We start from the raw sequence: 19,795 nt of genomic DNA on the forward strand, positions 1-19,795 counted from the left end.
CTCGAATAAACTGTATGAGAATTTAAGTGAGTAAGCGATAACGAAAAAAATATGTGATTAAATGAAAACGAAAATATGTACAACAACACAACAAACAATTTAAGAACCAGTAGATAAGACGACTTGCCTTACAACGCTACCCAAGCTCAGGTAGCTAGCTAGCTAGTAAAGATTTAAGTATTCTTTGTTAGTAATGCTTAGCATTAGCGTTAGTTTGCGCGCATGGCAACTGCTGTTTGATTCACATACATATTTCGTCTACAAACTATTCAATTCAACATGTGGTTTTTGTTGCTATATTGTGTATGTTTCAAATTTGTTTGCGTGCTTGAACTTTTTGTTGTTACAGCTTGAATAATTTTATAATTCTTAGCATACTCAGCATTGAAAATTTTAAAACTGATAATGTGAGATATGAATATTTATAAAAAAAATATTTCCCATACCGGGAATCGAACCCGGGCCTTCTGGGTGAAAGCCAGATATCCTAGCCACTAGACCATATGGGATATATTGAAATTTGAGGTAAAACACATATTCAAATACAGTATATAAACTAAATGCTGCTGCAGACAGTACACTATAGAAATACATACATACATATATAACAAATTAGAAAATAAGTAGTTTTTACATATACATAATTCTTAAGCTTATTTTCAAAGTCAAGTATATTAATTTTACATTTCACTAACTTTCCTAAATAATATCTAATTATTAAATTACATTTAGCTTTAAATTTTAGGATTTAAGATGAGGTTTGGAGTTATAAAGTTTCTAATGTCCATTAATCATAAATTAGTGTCAGTGCTCTCAACACTGAGTGTGCAGAACTAATATAAAACTTATGCAAAAGACATGTGCGTGAGTAATAAACAACATTGCTTATTAAAGATCTTTATAACAAATAAGTGCTTAAGTACCTATCAAAGTATGCAAGCCAATGCAGGGCAACTGTCTGTCTGATTCTAATATTGTACCAGAAACTATTTAAAATTCCAGGCCATCATCTGGCTTAGGAGTACAAACTTTCTTGTGAACTAAAACAAGTGTCAACACTCGACTGGCTGACCGAGTCCATATGTTGTTTACATATCCTTATAATCCAGGAAAGTACCAAAGTGCATATACGGCTAACAACTGTTAACCCATATATGTATGTATGTATAAGTTTGTGTTATATATTTATATAAAATATTATATTTATCCTTTAAATGCAGCCTTAATCGCCCACTAGTCCCAATCTGGAGTGAGTGAGATTCAGTGCTTTACTAACAAAAAGCACAACTACTAAGCAAGCGAGCACCAAACGAGCTTGTACATAGAGTGACATGACAAGCATACAAAAGAGGTCATTGATGCTATGCTGACAATTTGAGATGGCAATCAATGCAATGGGGTTAGTGAAGTCGAGGTGAAACAGGGCGCTTGTGTTGAAGTATTGTGTCGTATGGCGCCACTGGACCAGCAGCCAAGGGGCATCATTGGCCAGTGCTGCAAAAGTTGAAGCTACAACTGCTGTTGTTGATGGACGACAAGCAAAGGAAGTTTGAGATATTAAAAATGTATGAACATTTGTATGGTTTATTGTTTTATTTGCCAGGATATGAAGCAAAGGATTGTTTGTAGTATGTAGGCAGAGCTCCTTTAGTTGTTCAACGATTGCTTTGAGATTTTTTAACTTGTTTAGAGGGTTTTTATGGGTTTGTATGCAACTTACCCATTTATCCGTAAAGTACGCATATACAGGGTAGGCCATTTAAAGTTGACCCATCTGGCAACGCTGTAACTTTTAACAGCGCTGACAAATCGGCTAATATCATACCGTGTTAGAAGCGTCATTCGAAGACAATTTATACCATGGAACAGTACACTCCAAAAGAACGCGCTGAAATTGTTCAGCTTTATATTCAAAAAACTTTTTCAATTGTGTTAACTCAACGTGCGTTTCGCAAAAAAATAAAAGTGAAAAGTGCTCCAGTTAAGAACACAAACAAGCAAAATTGCCGATTTTATGCCACCGAAAATCCTCAATTGATTGAAGAACAGCCTCTTTACGACCAAAAAGTAACAGTTTGGTGCGGTGTTTGCGCGAATATGATCATCGGACCGTATTTTTTCGAAGACGATGATGGAGCCACGACAACAGTCAATGGTGAGCGTTATCGAGCCATGATAACGGATTTTGTGATACCCATTATTCGCGAAAATGACATGGATAACTTCTGGTTTCAACAGGACGGGGCTACATGCCATACAGCTCGACCAACAATCAATTTATTGCGACCATTTTTCCCCGGGCGATTGATATCGAAAAATGGTGATGTTGACTGGCCACCGAGATCACCAGATTTGACGCCACCAGACTTTTATTTGTGGGGTTATTTGAAATCCAAGGTATACGCTAATAAGCCAAAGACCTTAGCTCAACTGAAAGCCAACATTCGACGTGAAACAGCCGCCATATCATCCGAAACATTGGCCAAAGTCATGGAAAATGTCGAAAAAAGAGTGCATTTAGCTGTCAAAGCTAAAGGTGCCCATTTACGCGATCTAATTTTTAAATATTAGCTGAAACAAATCCCCTTGGACCAAAATAAATTATTTTTGAAATGAACAAAAAACATTGTTTTCTTTTGTTCTTTTTTTTTTAGAAACAAATGGGTCAACTTTAAATGGCCTACCCTGTAGCTAGTAGTTGCTGTAGGCGTCACTGTGCTAAAGTTCCTGTGCCTTTTACATACGAAACGTTGGACTCAAAGTGTCTGTTTATTGTATATCACATCCTATTTCATTTAAATTGTCTAATATAAAACTGGAAACTTAGCATCTGGTTCGGCTTACAATATACAATATGTTTTATCACATCGCTTAAGTTTATATGGATCATAGAATGCTTTATAAAAGTACGATTATTGTGGCATTATCTGTTTTTTATCAAGCTGGGATACTTCGTTTATTGCCATAAAGAGTCTTTAAAGTATTCTAAGCCGATCCAGGTATCCAATTTAATAGGGTCGTCCGAGTGTAGAGTCTCACAGAGACAGGGTATACATTTACTATACATTTTATATTTGTATTTACGCCTAATAAAATATTTTTTTCAACGTAATTAAATTCTTCGTTTTCTTCTTTAGCAGTTCTTATGAGCTTTAAACTAAATGGAAAATTTTGGAGGCCAACCCAACAGTCATGTTTAGTCTGCCCAGACAACGTTAAATCATCTGGGAATATACCCAAATACGGGATCGTCTGCTAAACAGTGACACTAATGTAAGGAGCAGTAAGGAGGAAATTGCGTTTACCTATTATCTTGAACTTCAGGAGTGAGGTGTTTGGCTTGTAACGGCGCAAGAACATGAAAAGTGTATTTACTACTTAACTTTCAAGAAAGGGAGAAAATTGCCGGAAGTGTAAGGCAGGTAAGGCCTAGCAAATGGAAGATACAGTGTCAAAATGGAAGAGATAATATAAATTAATGCGAAAGGCTCAACGATAGCTAGACAGTTGAACGGCAACGATGTTACTTGATAAAAGTGGGTGTTTTGTGGTTTCATTACGAATTGCGATTATTCGTTTTTTTTTTACTCCAGAATTCACCTCTGAAAACCGTAAAGTTCAATTACGATAGTTTTTAGATCATTGTGCCCCTTCTTATTTAGCCAAAGGCTTAGTAAAGGTTCATGTAAAATATAAACAACTACTTGTAAATATGGAGAGCAGAAATAGTTTTAAAGTTTGCTGACAATTACACGGTACCCATACCCATGCACTGCATGACGCCTCTAGGCTAACGGCAAACAGTTGAGAAAATAAAAACGTGTAGAAAAATGTGGCTTTCCTCTATGATGGCAAAAACATAATTTGGACCAACAACACACATGAAAAACATAAACTCAAACAAGGAAGTAAACAAAGCTCACTCCAGGCTAAATAACTTACAAACGCATGAGAGACCATTGAAGCTGAAAAGTACAAGTAAGATGACTTGTTGTTAGTAGACTTAGAAAAGAAAACAACATGCCTCGGAACTTTTGGAAACTCAGTAGATACACGCAGCGAAAAATTGGGTGAGCATATAAGATAACAGACGATACTTTGAGATTAAACGGCCAGCAACCCCATATCAAGAGAGTAGATAGGTACACCCCACAACTGCACAGGCGACGCACACCTTTGGGATTTGGTGCTACTGAGCCTTTCTGTATACAACAACCTGTAGAGCACTCACCTGCATATTCATTGCCCTGTATACTTTTTCCTCTCATTTTCATTATTTTTGCGTCTTTCTTTGGTGCACATAAGACACATTCTGTTTTCTTGCAGGCAATTTGTAGCTACTTTCTCATTTCTTATTTCACTTTTACAGTAAAACTGCTACCGCTTGCGGTTTACCTCAGTATATATCTGACCTTTTCTGGGTTCACAATGAGAAAGAAACATTTGCCCCCCTACCTTCTGGCGATATGAGCCTGTCTGGATGGGGTCTGTCTACTTACAACTTCATTTTGGTTTGAATGTGTCCCTGAGGAGCGAGCAGCCGACGGCAAAAAGGCGTCCAACAAACAAGTGAATGCAATTACGCATTTCGGGCATATACAGATGGGGTGCATATTCTATTGGTGGGGTTTTGGAGCTACACAAACTCCACTGCCTTTCAGTCGAAAGTTCAAAGCCACTTTGCCCAGCACACGCTTCCTTATTGCTCGGTGTTTGCTTTTGGTGCTCTTTAATTGTCTTATCGTTGCATTTGTGGCCTCTTCTTGTTTAGAGAGTTATTGCCCCGTGGTACTGTTCGTATTTTCTTTTAATTTAATTCATTCGGGGCGACAAACTGAAAAATATTATTAACTTGAATTATTTATTCTATTGTTGTTAACCAATTTTTCGGCATTGTGCCGGATATTTTGTTATTATGTTAGCTTAAGCGGGAAACGCGTAAAAGAGCAATAAAAAGAGCACTAAAAACTTTTTTCGTGCGCGAAAATTGAATTAAATTACCTATTCAAATCCCCGACGGCACAAGGAGTGTGAGTAAGCCACGTATACGCGGTTATGCCCACGTATTCTGATTTCTTTGAACCTACGTTGTATGAAAACTAATTCAAGTTTCTTTTTATAGTTCATAGATCTTATTACAAATCTCATTTCTTCAAATTCTATAAATTTATTATCATTTCTCAAATTGAATTTGGGTTCATAACCGATTTAAAAGATTTAACCTCGAACCAAATATGGATCCCGAAATTTCACTTAAGAGTAAATGAATAATGAAAAGCTCTTACTACATTTTTAATAATACAAACCTGAGGTCACAAATATGTTATACAATTATTCAGTGCCGTTTTCTCAATGTCTGCTTAGAAACCTTCTGCCATCTAAGTTCTGGTTAACCTTATTGGAAGAAGGAGTCTTGGTTAAATTAACCAGTACTTAACTCACGATGATTGCTAATTAGACATTGAGAAAACGGCCCTAAGTTCAAAGCGCAGCTCACAGGCTTAAATAGACTAACTACTAAATTGACTAGATGCAAAATTATTATTATATTTTTTGTGAATTGTTAATTAAAAACAAATAAAATTTAAAAATAAAAAAAAGCTTTTCCCATACCGGGAATCGAACCCGGGCCTTCCGGGTGAGAGCCGGATATCCTAACCACTAGACAATATGGGACTGTTACACAGTCAATCACATATGCAACACTTGTATTGTAGCTAATACATTTACTCACCACTGCTATTTTTATACACCATTTTAAGCAGTTTTATGGTGAATGTTCAAGCACAAATAGAATACATACATATATTGTCGACGGTATGTGTACATACAAAACAAGAGGCTTCCACTGTAGATGAGTGAAAAAATAAAATTTGCCAATAATTATGATGATTCATACTAAAATTTGATGAACAATGAAGGATGTTTCCACGAATGAAAATAATAATTTTATCATAATTTTTACAGACAAAGAAATTTATATATTTTTAGTAAATTAAGTTGTGTTTTTTAGAATCATAAAATATTATAATAATTAAGTTTAATTGTATATAAATAGCTTATAGAGAAGAGTAAAACAGCTTTTTCAATGTTGTTGGCTCTAATGGGTAACTAATCAATCGATATTCGCTTCAAAGGTTGAAATCAGTAAAACAAATATACTCTATTATACTTATTATTCTCTAATTATACTGCAGGGAAACACTAACATATAACATTAATAAACGCATAGTGGAAATATTGAAGTCATTGAAAGATATGATATCATGAAACAAGTTGCCTGACGGACCGGCGCTACATAAGTAGTTTAGGTTAGGATAAAGTGGTAGGTCAATAAGCCACACATAGACCAGTTTTGGTCCTTTGCGACACCAGATGGAGTTCAGTTCCTAGGTTCAAGAGAAGTAGTCTGCGTTTGATGCGAATTTTAACAGACTCTACGGCCCCACTATCGGCACATCGTTCAATATATCATGCCGTGGGAACCCCAGATGCAGTCTTGCCAATGAGGGACAAGTGCACAGGCGCTACATAGCCATTATAATCTAAGTGAAGTAGTTCCGAAAACCCAAATTGGTCAATGATTTTGTCACACATTTCCACAAGCTTTCATACAGATTTTATGGTTGGAAGACTTTAAATAATTTATTCAAATTTCATTGAAGCTTCGAATGAGATACGACAACTAAAAATATTTAGGAATTTCGCAATGACTTTTTATTCTTGCTCTATGCGTTTATTCGATATTAATTTTAGAACTAATAACAAAAGCTCACTGTAAGCATAAATCAGAAGCTGACAGTTAAATTAGCTTATAGTTTAGTTAATTGACAAACAAAAACCTTCGTAATTGACAAATTACGGACAATTGCTCAGTGAAATTCTGCCGCAATTCTAAAATGTTATTAAAAAACTTCAGTTAACTGAATAATTTTAGCGCACAGATGACACAATTAGTGCGAAAATTACTCGTGATGAATTAAAAATTGGGCTTTTGTATGTATGTTTACAAATGTGGTAAACAGACCATGAATTTGATAATAAATAAAAAGTGGCAGGTATTTTCATTGTCCGAGTATAAATTTAACGGCATTATTCAGATAATTCAGTAACATTTCTGACCTCATTAAAACAACACAAAGCTGCTCGCATCCTTTTTTCGATCACGATGCAAAAGTTCTACATTTTGACAATAATTGCGGCTTTAGTCACGCTGGCTGTGGTAAGTTCAAGAACAAATAAACAAATACCGATAGATGTAAAATAAGTCGAATAGCTCATACTATATCAAAATTTTTTGTGGCAGTGTCAATTGCCAGCGGATTTAGAGAAATTCCACAAAGCTTGCATGGACGAAGCCAAAGTCACGGATGAGCAGATGAGACAATTCTTTCAAAACGGCATGAAAGCTAGCGATGCCACAGAGAATATAAAGTGTCAAATGAAATGTATGATGCAAAAGCAGGGCATATGGAAGGATGGCGTCTTTGATGCTGATGCCAAAATTAAGGAATTAGTGCAAAATCCAAAATTTAAAGGAAAGGAAGCAGAACTAACAAAAGCTATAAATAATTGCAAGAATGAGAAAGGCGCAAATGAATGTGATACAGTATTTAAGATTAGCATGTGTATCAAGGAATTCATGACACAGAATAATCTCTAAGGTTTAAGTGTAGTGTGCTTTGTCTATTTTCTCTACTCTGGATTGTTGGTCAATAATTTTAAGTAACTTTGGTATTAATATTTGTATATATTTCGATGTTTTTAACATTGATATGTGTTGGTTATTTGGTATAAGGGATTAAAAAAAGTTTAATTATGTAAATAAAATTAAGAAGTTTCAAATGAGTATATTCGAACAGTGGGTATGCTGCATAATTTATGCATAAATCATACTGAAACATTATATAAATTTACAGTAAAAGTTACAGTTTAAATGCCTAATGAAAGCTACCAGCTTTTTGAGGTATTTAGCCGCGTTGGGTAAGCAAGTAAGTCCTTCGATGAGTATACAACAAAGCCCAATATTTGGGGTTATGTAAGTGTGAGATACTTACTAAGCTTTAAATGCACTTATTACTTGGATTGGAAACAATTCGATATTTTAAGACCTACAACGCGTTGCTTACTTCTTTGCTCTGACAACCACGCAATACTCATAATAAAGGTTATTTCAAAACGACGATAGGCGGGCAGCAAACGACACCTTATATTTTCCCCGCTTGTTTCAGTAAGACTTGTCATTTTCCAACCCAAACCAGCCTCTTATACGTTATTCCCAAGCTTTGCGCATCACTGTGACGTCGTTCTGGCGAATTTTACGAAAAAAATCTTGGCCCACATCCTTACAAGATCAAAGTAACGCAAGAACTGAAGCCGCTTGACCACTAGAATCGTCGTATGTTCGTGAATTGGGCTGAGCAACGACTTGAAAGTGAACCGGATTTTCATCGAAAAATCATCTTTAGCGCTCTTACTGAAATCCCTGTTACAATGACTTGCCGGACCTCAACAACCGGATGTAAAAAAAGAAACAATCCCGATCCTATTCTAGTTTTTTTAACCACACCTTAAAATTAGGTATTTTGGACAATGTACTTACAAATCTCAAACTTATAACGGACTCCACACGGTCAACTTAACAGTGCTAACTCTTAAACAAACTACACTATTATTCCCTGAGCATATGGATTTGTTTCTACCTTAATATTGTAATTTATTAATTTAAAATGTTTTTTGCGGACCACTCAGAAGTCGTTTTATCCGTTGTAACCGAGCGATCATCGAAGAAACATCATTTCAAATATGTCATAAGACAGAATTAGAAATGAAGTTCATAAACCTCACGCTGTCAGATAAAACGATATACCTCCTCATCGCGGGTGCTAATACTTTCGATTTGCAAAGAAAGTAAATGAAGACTGACTACAGAAATGATCCTGTGAAGTATAGTCTTAATTTTACCACGATCAATGCGCAGTATTTCAACGAAAATACACATAAAGTGGTTGAGAAGTAAAACGCTAAGAAAAATTACAGAGGCAACGATCGAGCTATTTTTGAGGTACGTATTCATTTTACAAACAAAAGAAACTAACAAATAACAGCTGCCTATGTAAAGAGAAGCTAGATACAGCTCTCGTAACTATGAGATACTCAACGCTCACTAGCGCGCTACTAAGAGTACAGTGAGTCATTAGGTAGCGATAATAGATAGAATTAACAACAATGCTGTATCGAGAGAACTACTATGACATGACTTATACCTACATACATACATAAATTTATATGGGCCAAGAAATACATATCTTGAAATGTATGTGACGATTTATTATATGTTTAGCCTCTACATCAGATAGTATTAGCATTACTGTATTATTACATGATAATTTATAAAAAGTTTTTTTTTGCTTTTGAGTTAGGTTTTCTTCAAGGGTTACTTCACTTGTTCGAAATTTCATATAATAGTTATAATCACGTGCATAATGCCCATTTTCACCAAATCATTACATACCTACCATAACTTATTGTTGTTGTATACTCTATGACATGCATACATGCAGTTTCCGTATTCCCCCTTCTTATTCGCCGCAAATATTCTGTTTATATTCTCACATTGTTTGTTGGCTAAGTGGAAAATTGGTAATAATATCAGAGTTGGAAGGAGCTGCTAATAACGAAAAAAGCAGAAAATAATACATTCTACAAGCTAAACTAGAAAAACGAGGATAATGAAATCAATTATCATTTTCCACACATAGAAATATATACCGCATATGCAATTATCTACTCTGAAGTCAACTAGTTACTGACTACTGTACAATTGGAATCGACTAGCCTAACTAGATGGTCAACGATATTTTTCCATTGAAGAAACCCCTTGTTTTATGTTTTGATGTAAACCGAAATGTCTGAAGTTATAATTGGGTTGGTCTGGAATCAACTAGTAACCTAACAAGTTAGTCAACATTATTTTTTCCATAGAAAAAACTCTTTTTTTTGTATGTATTAATGAAAACTGAAATGTTAGTGGTTCGAATTTGGATAATAATAGATTTTGGTTAGAATTATAACATTATTTTCGGACTAGTTTATTTTTTACTAACAAGTATGTATGTACATACGTATATATGCCAACTATACCTCTAAGTACACATAAGCATGTATAAAATTTGTAGACCCTCCGCTTATTCCAGGAATGAAGGCATTTGAAAAGTGGTTAAACCAGCACAACAATGTTTTTTGTTGTTTCATGCACGTGCATTTAGCTCGTTAAAGCATTGACCGCAGGCAGTTAACAGCTGGATGAAATGACCGACTGAAAGAAGTCAAAATTAGGATTTTGGGTTGAACGATACTAGTTTTATTGCTACAAACAAAAAAATTCAAGGTGTGGAGGCGAGAATTCGGGCCAAAGTATCAAACATAGAACACATAGAACTACTTAGAACACCATGAGGAAAATTATCAACTAAGATGCAATTTTAATGAGAAAATGTTAAAAATAGCTTATGTCTTTTGACAACTGCTCTGTGAATACTAGCACATTATTTTGGAATTTTTTCTCATAAATTAAGTTTCATCGTAGAATCCGGATCTTGAAGGTTTTTTATTGAAATTTTTACATACTTTAACCAGCATTAAATTATCCTCACAACCCCTCATATTCTCATAGTAGCGCCAGCTGCCACACCTCTATTTCCAGCTGGTTGCACGGATTAGGTTGCGGTCATCGATGGCTTGCTTTAATGGCAAATGTGCATGCAACGTCGATAACTGCACATTCCTACATATATGTATGTACATATATAGTGTATATTTGTAAGTATATAATTTTTATTGAAAGTGCTCTAGTTATTGTTTGCTTTTCCTTGGCTGACTTGTGAAAGAGTTGAAGCAGTCAGCGCTGTTTGCTCACCCTTAGCGAGTCAGCTCCAAATGCACATGTAATCATATGAATTGGTCACGTGATTGTTGGAATGCGAATTTTTGTACATACATACATATGTACAGGGTGGTAATCCAGTAAAGTTTAGAGAGTAGACTTTTGATAAATTTTTGTATACACTTATGTAAGATACTTTTTCTTGTGCATGCTTATGCATGCTATGTAAATAGTAGTAGTATTTTTAAGTTATTTACAATACGTTTTTCCAGAAAAATTTTGATTTTCATAGGTTTTGAGTACTTAATTCTGCAGTTTAATTAAAACTTTAATTCTTTTTTTTTGCAATTAATTTCAATTTTTAATTTAATTTGGATTTCAATGATTTTTCTGACTGTAATTTTAGTTACAGTTTTAATTTTTACAGTAATTTATTTCTAATTAATTTTTTTTAAATTAAAATCTTTAATTTAAATTTAAATTTTTGTTATATTTTAAACCTAATTTTAATTTTAAATATATTTTTAATTTTTATTTTAGTTAAAGTTTTAATTTAATTACATTTTTTTTCAAAAATGAATTGTATTTTCCACAGCACAATTGCTCGCTGTGCATTTATTTACATACATACATACATCCTCAGTATTGCTGTTTGTATATGTATGTGTGTGTGTTATAAAAAACTTAAGTATACACTCCTGCAACTGTTAATGGACTTTACTTTTCCAAGAAAGTGCAGCCATTACAGCACTTGCCACTAATTCCGATTCCATTATATTTACGTTATGATTTCCTCACACACACACACACACACACACCTACTTATGGGTGTTTGTATGCCAATCAAAAATAACAATGTAATGTTTTATAAAAATGTATACAGGTTTGTATTCCTAGTACAATATGATTGCACTTACATAAATATAATTTAATCAAAAATCCATAAAGAACTCACATTCGCCATTCGTGTTTTTTTCAGCACTACACACACACAAACATATATGCATATGTACAGTTAACAAGCTTTTGGCCGCCACCAAGAAAAATGGGTCAAAGTGGCAAAGTGGCCGAACACGTAGCACACGTGATAAAGTGACGAATGACTGTGGGAACGTGAAGTGGAAATTGTGATAAAAATCGGGCAAAATGCAGCACGCAGCCCCTGTTGAGGAAGGGAGGGACGTACGAGGTGTGTATATTTGCGGTGGAAGGCATTGACTGCATGTGTGACTTGTGAGTGGCGTTTGGGAAGCCGATACTTAAGAAAGCTTAAGCACGCAAGTCAAGTTGGCTTCAAGGCGCTGTGTCTACACACACAAACACACACCATCAGGTGCATATGACGGAAACGATGGACAAATATGGTTATGAGTACATTTATGTACTTAACGCTATGCATGTATGCGTGTGCTTAAAAGCGCGTTGTGTACACTGCATAAATTTGCCAGCTTGTCGGGCGATAAGAAATTACTTTTATTTAATGTATATATTATTTGATTTTTGCCAGCAAATTGAATTTGAAATGTATGCTTTCCATGCAAGTGCTAATTGAATTCGGTTGTATTCATCACTTAAGTATGTATTTATATACATAAGTGAGTGAACATATATGTATATTATAATAGCTAAGCTTATGAAAATTCTGCGATATTTTAAGACATCACTTTTAGGATTTATGAATCGTTGCTTTCTAATTATTTTCAAAGAAATAACTACAATTGCGTATAAACCATATAATAGAAACCATTTATATTGAAAAAAATAGTTTTGGTTATAAACTGATATACGTATGTATATTGGTTATATCTGACCGCGGCAGTTGAAAATTTCATGCTGCAGAAACATAAGTAATATGAAATAGTGAATCATAAGCAATAAAAAACTCAATTTCGAATAAATTTTGTCTTTTGGTTATATATTGGTTATGTATTGGTTATATCTGACAGCTACAGCGACAGTGAATCGTAATCACTATATTTTAAAAGTAAATTTCCAATAAATTTATTCTTTTGGTTATAAAATGGTTTTATATTGGTTATATTGTATATTGATTATATCTGACAGCGACAGTTGAAAATTGTATGCTACATACATGTAATATGATATAGTAAATCGTGAGTAATAAAAAACTAATTTCCGATTTTTTGTATGATACGTTGCTTTGTATTTTAGTTGACGATATGCATATACTATGTACATATGTATGTATGAATCAATGTTTATTCATGCGTGGTTCAAGGTTAAACATAATTTTTATTTCTATTTTTGTAATTAAATTATTATATTTCTAACAATTCTACTAATGATCAGTAATTATCGATCGTCGATTGGCTGTAATAAGTCATTTGTCAACAAATGAATCAAGTCCCATATTGTCTAGTGGTTAGGATATCCGGCTCTCACCCGGAAGGCCCGGGTTCGATTCCCGGTATGGGAAATTTTTTTGTGGTTTTAATTTATGGAATTTTTTCTAATAAAACTGAGCAAATAATTTTTAAAAATTTTTTTATGCATATTAAAAAAATTAAAAGAAAAAAAATTAAAAAAAAATTATAAAAAATAAATGTAATATCTTCTTAGTAAAAATCGGCCAAACAAGGAAAAGAAATTAATCGAATTTAATTGAAGCATTTAATTTAAAAATTGAAGCTTAAAATAATTAGCAACAAAATAAAAATCAATGAGTAATTAATTTTAATTTTCAATTGAAAAACAGTATATAATATGAAATTAAATAATATGTATATAATTTACGCATTTTAAGTCTACAAACTTTTTGAGCGCATATTAAAGATTAATGATTTCTCACTTGAAACTGCTAGACCATTCATTTCGCTGAAAGTAATTATTGCAATAAATGTTGCTCGCACTAACTTCATAACATAATATTTATCATATTATATTATATACCTACATATTTCATATATCGGTGACTTTGACAAGGTGTTCGCTTGGAAAATGCAAGCTGAACACTCATTGTAGCATGCCGCACGGAAGACGAAAAATTGCAAAACAATACTGGTGGGAGTTACAAACGTTTTGCTGATAAGAGAAAGCGACATACATATCGGAGACCTACACCTCCATAACAAGAAAGAATAAATATTTTCCATTCTATTCAACCGAACTGTTAAAGTTTTCACCGATTTTTTTCTAACATTTTTAACTTTGATTAAGTTTAAAACATTCAATTATCGATCATCATTTTATCAATTGTCATCATATGGCATATTCATATCTTATTTGATAGCTGTCATTGTACATAAGGTTGACAACTTCCATCCGACAGACGTCATTTTGCAGCACTTATTTCAAAACAGCCATAAGGGAGGAGAAAATTTTTGAAAATTTGTCAATAGAAAGAGTTAAATCTCTGACTTATGGTCAGCTGATGCCTATATTTTCTGTACAAGAAGCTGGGAAACTCTATCAGATCGTTGTAGATACTTTTCAAAAACAACGAAAGAAGTGTTTGGATTTTTAGTTTTGCTGGCAAAAAATTGACTTAAGAGACTCACTTTGTACTTGTTTAAAACAATTTTTAACTTAAATAAATTTATATCTTTCTGAGACTATATGAAACCCCTAACTATTTTATTTGAAAAAATATCAATCTCGAAAGCTTTGCGAAAAATCAGTACAAGATTTGTGTAGCCTTGAGTTTTGTTGTAATAATTGTTTAAATTATTTTCTTAAATTTTATTTTAATACATAAAATTACTCAAACAACTCGTATTTAATACATTTTAAAATGGACACACAGCCACATTCAACAACGTCAACAAAGTTTTAAATTACTGCCACCACAACTGATAGCGTCTAAAGTTTCGCGGAAGTAATTGCTAAGGTTTCAAGCGCAGTCACCTGCAAGTCAAAAACATGGCGTGCAGTTGCAATATGTGTTATAAATACAAGTGCAGGCAAATATGCGCCGTGCTACATGTGTGTGAGCTTATAAGCTCCTCCGGCACTGGGGCGTATGAGTGACGCGCATGGCTTTCAGTTTACTCTGAGTTGAGTCATCGGCCACATCAACACTAGTGGGCGAGTGAGAGTTGGCTCGACTATTGCACCGCAGCGCATGTAATACGCTTATCCAAGCGAACAGCATGTTGCATGCAACACTGTACCAATGTAGTTTATTTATATGTTTAATTTTTTAATTCCTGCAACGAATTGTGGCCGCGTTGGTGGGGGGTTTGCGCGGTAACACAGCTTTTTGGCGACGCTTATCGCATTGTGGCATTCCTGCTGCATATTTCTGTTTTTACATAACATACACCGCGCGCATGTTGCAAGCAGTAAATGCACATGGTATTCGTTTGTTGGCACGCACTTATGTGAAATGTGTGTCGCTTGCCGCAGCGTTGGCGGCGTGTGGTGGCGTTATTCTATAACTACGGTACATGGTTATTATTTACTTACATTTCAAGTGCTTTTCCATGTTGTTTTCATTATTATTACGAAATGCATTCGCAATGCAGCGGTGTCATTCATGCTCGCATGCAAGCGCATATGTATGCATGTGTTTGTGTAGATTTCTATATAAGCATTAATGCATGTGCGTGTTGGCAACTTTATGCCGATTAAGCACTTGCCACTTACGATTTATTTATACAGAAAGCTAGTTTTCGTTTTAAAATTTGCAATTGTGTGAGTATTGGTGTGGGTTGTGAAGTGAAATGTAGACTAAAATGCAATTCACTCTCGAGATATATTTATACATACATATATATGTAGTCGTAAGTATTATAAATATAATTATAAAGCTTCATAATAAAGTGTGACGTAAGTTGTAACAATGCGAACCAAGTGGAATTCACATATCGTCACCGAAAATGCAAAATAACGTAACATCACATTTCATAAGTTCAGAGGTGAAGGAAAAACAATAAACGAGGGCTGCTATATATACAGTTGTCCACAAAAAAATAGGAGTGGCCACATGAGAAAAACGAATTGTTATTTTTCATTAACAAAAATGTTTTTTTTTTTTTCATTTTTGCACAATGTAATTTGCTAAATATCTATTAATATTTCCAGATTTCATTTATTTCAATTAAGCACAAGAAAAATTTTATATCGCAGTTTATATCAAGTAAACTAAAAAACTAGTTCCAAAAAAAAATATGAGTATTTTATTGAATACGTGACAGTTATATATTTTTAATTTATAATGCTTCAATAGTTTCACAGAATATTAAAATAATTAATTTTCCGTTGAATAACCTCGATTTTTTTTAACACAGCATCAAATCTCCGAGGCATGGAGTCTATGAGATCCTGGCAACGCTTTATTGGTATTTCTTTACAAGTCTCTTCCACTACTTGCCATAAATCTCTCAAATTGATTGGTTTCTCTTCTGCTACTTTCTTCTTGATATCTTTCCACAGGTTTTGAATGCGGTTGAGGTCACGAGACTTAGCAGGTCACCACAAAACCTCAACTCCGTTGGCCCTAAACCATTTTTTTGCGCACTTGCTAGTATGTTTAGAGTCATTATCCCGTTGATATACCCATATTAATGGCATATTCCATGAGGCATGTGTTAACTTTACCTCATATAATATTTTGACATATGCCCTTTGGTCCATGATGCCTTCAATTAAGTGAATTGGACCAACACCACAATGTGAAAAACGACCAAGTACCATGATTTGGCATCGTTATGTATAACGGTTTTTGTGGTAAACCGGGGATTATATTCTGAGTTAGGGGGACGTCGGACAAAGTTCCTAGAGCCTGTACTACCAAATAACTCAACTTTGGATTCGTCTGACCACAATATGTTTCGCCATTTAGACGCGGGTCAGGAGCCATGCTCTTTTGCAAATTATATGCGGGCTTCCTTGTGTTTCTTTTTTAATGGGGGTCTTTTTCGTGGACTTCTGGCAAATAATTTGTTCTGCTCCAAATGCCTACGAACAGTTTCAGTATTAACTGACAAATTTAGTTCGTCATGGATGCTCCTGGCTGAAGCGAAAGGATTAATTTTGCAGTAGCGTACTATATTGCGATCGTCTGAAGTGGATGTTTTGCGCTTTTGTCTACGAGTTTCATTTTTGTTTCTATAATTAAAGGCATTTTCTATCATTTGAGGAGAGCATTTTACGATTTTTTGAATCTCTTTATAAGTTTTTCCTAGTTTTCTCAATTTTTTTGTATCGTTTTCCGCTTTTCCTCTGTATAATGATTTTCTCTACCCACTGGTGAAAATCTCAATGATTAAATAAAATAATAACTAATTAAAATTGCTGCTAGATTATGGAACTATATTTACTTTTCTAATTTTGTGAAAATTTTTTATGTTAAGGGCTATTTTGAAAATGAAATATCTAACACTCCTATTATTTTGTGGAAAGCAATAACAAGTGTCTCCGAGAACTAGCAAAGCAGAAGAAGAACAGCAATCATCACAATAAAAATTTGTTTTGTATTCTAATGCTAATATCCCGTTAAGTGTGCCGTTATTGTTTCGTGTCATTTACATGTGATTTAAAAAAGTTATGCAGCCAAACACATTTTTCAGATTGGCACTCCTATTATTTTGTGGACAACTGTATTTCTGGCGTAATAATGAAAATATGCATATTTATCAACGAAAATGGTTTTTATTTATTTTTTTTAATAGAAATCACTAATATTGAAACAAAATTTGAGTTTTGGTTATAAATTGGTTATTTATAAGTTATGTATCGGTTATATATTGGTTATCATACACTCTCATTGAAACAAAATTCAAGTTTTCGTTATAAAATGGTTATATATTGGTTATTGTATCTGATAACGATTTTAAATATTTTTGATGATACGTTTTTTTGCATTTGAGGTGACGACATATGTGCCTTAAACTGATAATTGCATAATTTTTATTCAAGGCATTGTTTAAGCGCATTCCTCCTCGAAAATTATTGTAGTCTGCAATTTAAGTTCATATGTGGTAGTTTGCTTGGAATTATTGCATGTGTGAAATTTGAGTCGAAAAAAATCCCACGGCTGCAGAAAAAGTGAAAATATTAGTACTTAACCAGTAACACAATTATGAATGTATAATAAGGTATTAAGGTATGAATTATGCATTTTTCATGCAGCACGCGCTGGTAGTTTATAGAACTATGGGGAAATGCTTGACATGGCGTCCTAGCTGTGCAGACAGCTCAAAATATAAACTTTTATTTATTGGATTTTAATATTTAAGCTCTTCACGACCGGTTTCTAGCCTATACATATGTATCTACTTTATTCATCCCTCTATCATAGCGCAAATGAGAGTGTCTGCTCGAATTTGAGTTCTGGTTCAAATGATCTACAAACTTTATTAAGGGGTGACATGGGTTTTCTCGGGTAAAAAATAGTATTTTTTCAAAAATTTTTTTCTCATAAAAAATTAAATATTTTATTGTTACAAACATACTCTACTAACAAAGAAAGTCTGAAATTTTTGGAAAAAAGTCATTTTTTTTTTTAATAACTATAATCGAAAAAAATCCTTCCTCCAAGTCTTTAAGAATTGTATTTCAAAGACCTGTGTAAAATTTTACAAAGATCGGTTTAGTAGTTCTCGAGAAATCTTGCAAACCGACTACTAAATCACAGTTACGAGCAAAACCAGTTTAAAGACGGCGCACTTAGCCTAACCAGCCTCGAGCGCGCACAAGTGCTCAACGCTGTGTCTCCAAAACCATTACTCGGTTAACCGGAAAATTTAGGAGAATATTCCAGAGGTGTTGCAGAATTTAATATGAATAAAAAAATCGGAGTTTTTGAAACCCGTAATAAACCCATGTAAATCCCTTTAAAGATCTCAATCTCAAATGTCGGGGTTAGCACCTAACTGCATTATTTTTACCCGTACAATTAGACTAACACATCGAGTTTCTAGTTTTCTACCATAATGTTAAAAGTTTGAATTTATCAATTAAAATGTTTTTTGCGGACCACTCAGAAGTCGTTTTATCCGCTGTAACCGAGCGATCATCGAAGAAACATCATTTCAAATGTGCCATAAGACAGAATTAGAAATGAAGTTCATAAACCTCACGCTGTCAGATAAAACGATATACCTCCTCATCGCGGGTGCCAATACTTTCGATTTGCAAAGAAAGTAAATGAAGACTGACTACAGAAATGATCCTGTGAAGTATAGTCTTAATTTTACCACGATCAATGCGCAGTATTTCAACGAAAATACACATAAAGTGGTTGAGAAGTAAAACGCTAAGAAAAATTACTACAAAAGCAGCGATCGAGAAATATTTCAGATTTTTGAACAGAGAACAAAAACAACTATACAAAAAACAGCGTGCGTATAGAAAGGTAGGTAGATATAGACAACAATGAGATACTCACCTCACACTAGCACGCTACTAAGAGTACAGTGAGTCAGTAGGTAGCGTTAATAGCTAGTAATAGCAGCAATGCCAATTATATGAAGAAACATAAATATACTTGTACATATAGTACATATATCGTCATCTGAAATGCAAAATAACGTATCATCAAAAAATTCGAAATTGAGTGTCTTATTGATTACGCTTCACTACTTCAAATTACATACATAATATTACATACGAGTATGTTCAACATTTTCAGGTTCTGCGCTCAGATAACGGGTGATTTTTTTGAGGTTAGGATTTTCATGCATTAGTATTTGACAGATCACGTGGGATTTCAGACATGGTGTCAAAGAGAAAGATGCTCAGTATGCTTTGACATTTCATAGACTTACTAACGAGCAACGCTTGCAAATCATTGAATTTTATTACCAAAATCAGTGTTCGGTTCGAAATGTGAAAATCCGCTTTTTTATCGACAAATTTTGTTCAGCGATGAGGCTCATTTCTGGTTGAATGGCTACGTAAATAAGCAAAATTGCCGCATTTGGGGTGAAGAGCAACCAGAAGCCGTTC

General features: G+C 34.0%; 1 protein-coding gene and 5 non-coding genes across 6 annotated transcripts; 2 read left to right on the forward strand and 4 right to left on the reverse strand.

Moving 5' to 3' along the window:
• Window positions 1-437: 437 nt before the first annotated feature.
• Window positions 438-509, reverse strand: Trnae-uuc (transfer RNA glutamic acid (anticodon UUC)). Its single transcript has one exon. It is a non-coding gene; the product is annotated as a tRNA-Glu (tRNA).
• Window positions 510-5,604: 5,095 nt separating this feature from the next.
• On the reverse strand, window positions 5,605-5,676 carry Trnae-cuc (transfer RNA glutamic acid (anticodon CUC)). Its single transcript has one exon. It is a non-coding gene; the product is annotated as a tRNA-Glu (tRNA).
• Window positions 5,677-7,038: 1,362 nt separating this feature from the next.
• On the forward strand, window positions 7,039-7,830 carry LOC105221868 (general odorant-binding protein 56h). The gene is made up of 2 exons (XM_011199002.4): window positions 7,039-7,222; window positions 7,307-7,830. Exons 1-2 carry the CDS (start codon window positions 7,169-7,171, stop codon window positions 7,661-7,663), a joined length of 411 nt encoding a protein of 136 aa, XP_011197304.2. The 5' UTR covers window positions 7,039-7,168; the 3' UTR covers window positions 7,664-7,830.
• Window positions 7,831-8,742: 912 nt separating this feature from the next.
• LOC125777984 (small nucleolar RNA U3) lies at window positions 8,743-8,956 on the reverse strand. Its single transcript, XR_007422464.1, has one exon. It is a non-coding gene; the product is annotated as a small nucleolar RNA U3 (small nucleolar RNA).
• A 4,294-nt stretch (window positions 8,957-13,250) lies between these two features.
• Window positions 13,251-13,322, forward strand: Trnae-cuc (transfer RNA glutamic acid (anticodon CUC)). Its single transcript has one exon. It is a non-coding gene; the product is annotated as a tRNA-Glu (tRNA).
• Window positions 13,323-18,822: 5,500 nt separating this feature from the next.
• Window positions 18,823-19,036, reverse strand: LOC125777996 (small nucleolar RNA U3). The gene has a single exon (XR_007422467.1). It is a non-coding gene; the product is annotated as a small nucleolar RNA U3 (small nucleolar RNA).
• Window positions 19,037-19,795: the final 759 nt, after the last annotated feature.

The sequence above is a fragment of the Bactrocera dorsalis genome, chromosome 3, assembly GCF_023373825.1.
Source record: "Bactrocera dorsalis isolate Fly_Bdor chromosome 3, ASM2337382v1, whole genome shotgun sequence".
In the NCBI taxonomy this organism is placed as follows: Eukaryota; Metazoa; Arthropoda; class Insecta; order Diptera; family Tephritidae; genus Bactrocera; species Bactrocera dorsalis.

Bases quoted from the DNA above. Each gene is read 5' to 3' on its own strand.
- LOC105221868 (XM_011199002.4), top strand. From the start codon at position 7,169: ATGCAAAAGTTCTACATTTTGACAATAATTGCGGCTTTAGTCACGCTG. The intron at 7,223-7,306 runs GTAAGTTCAAGA...TTTTTGTGGCAG, and splicing joins CTTTAGTCACGCTGGCTGTG to TGTCAATTGCCAGCGGATTT.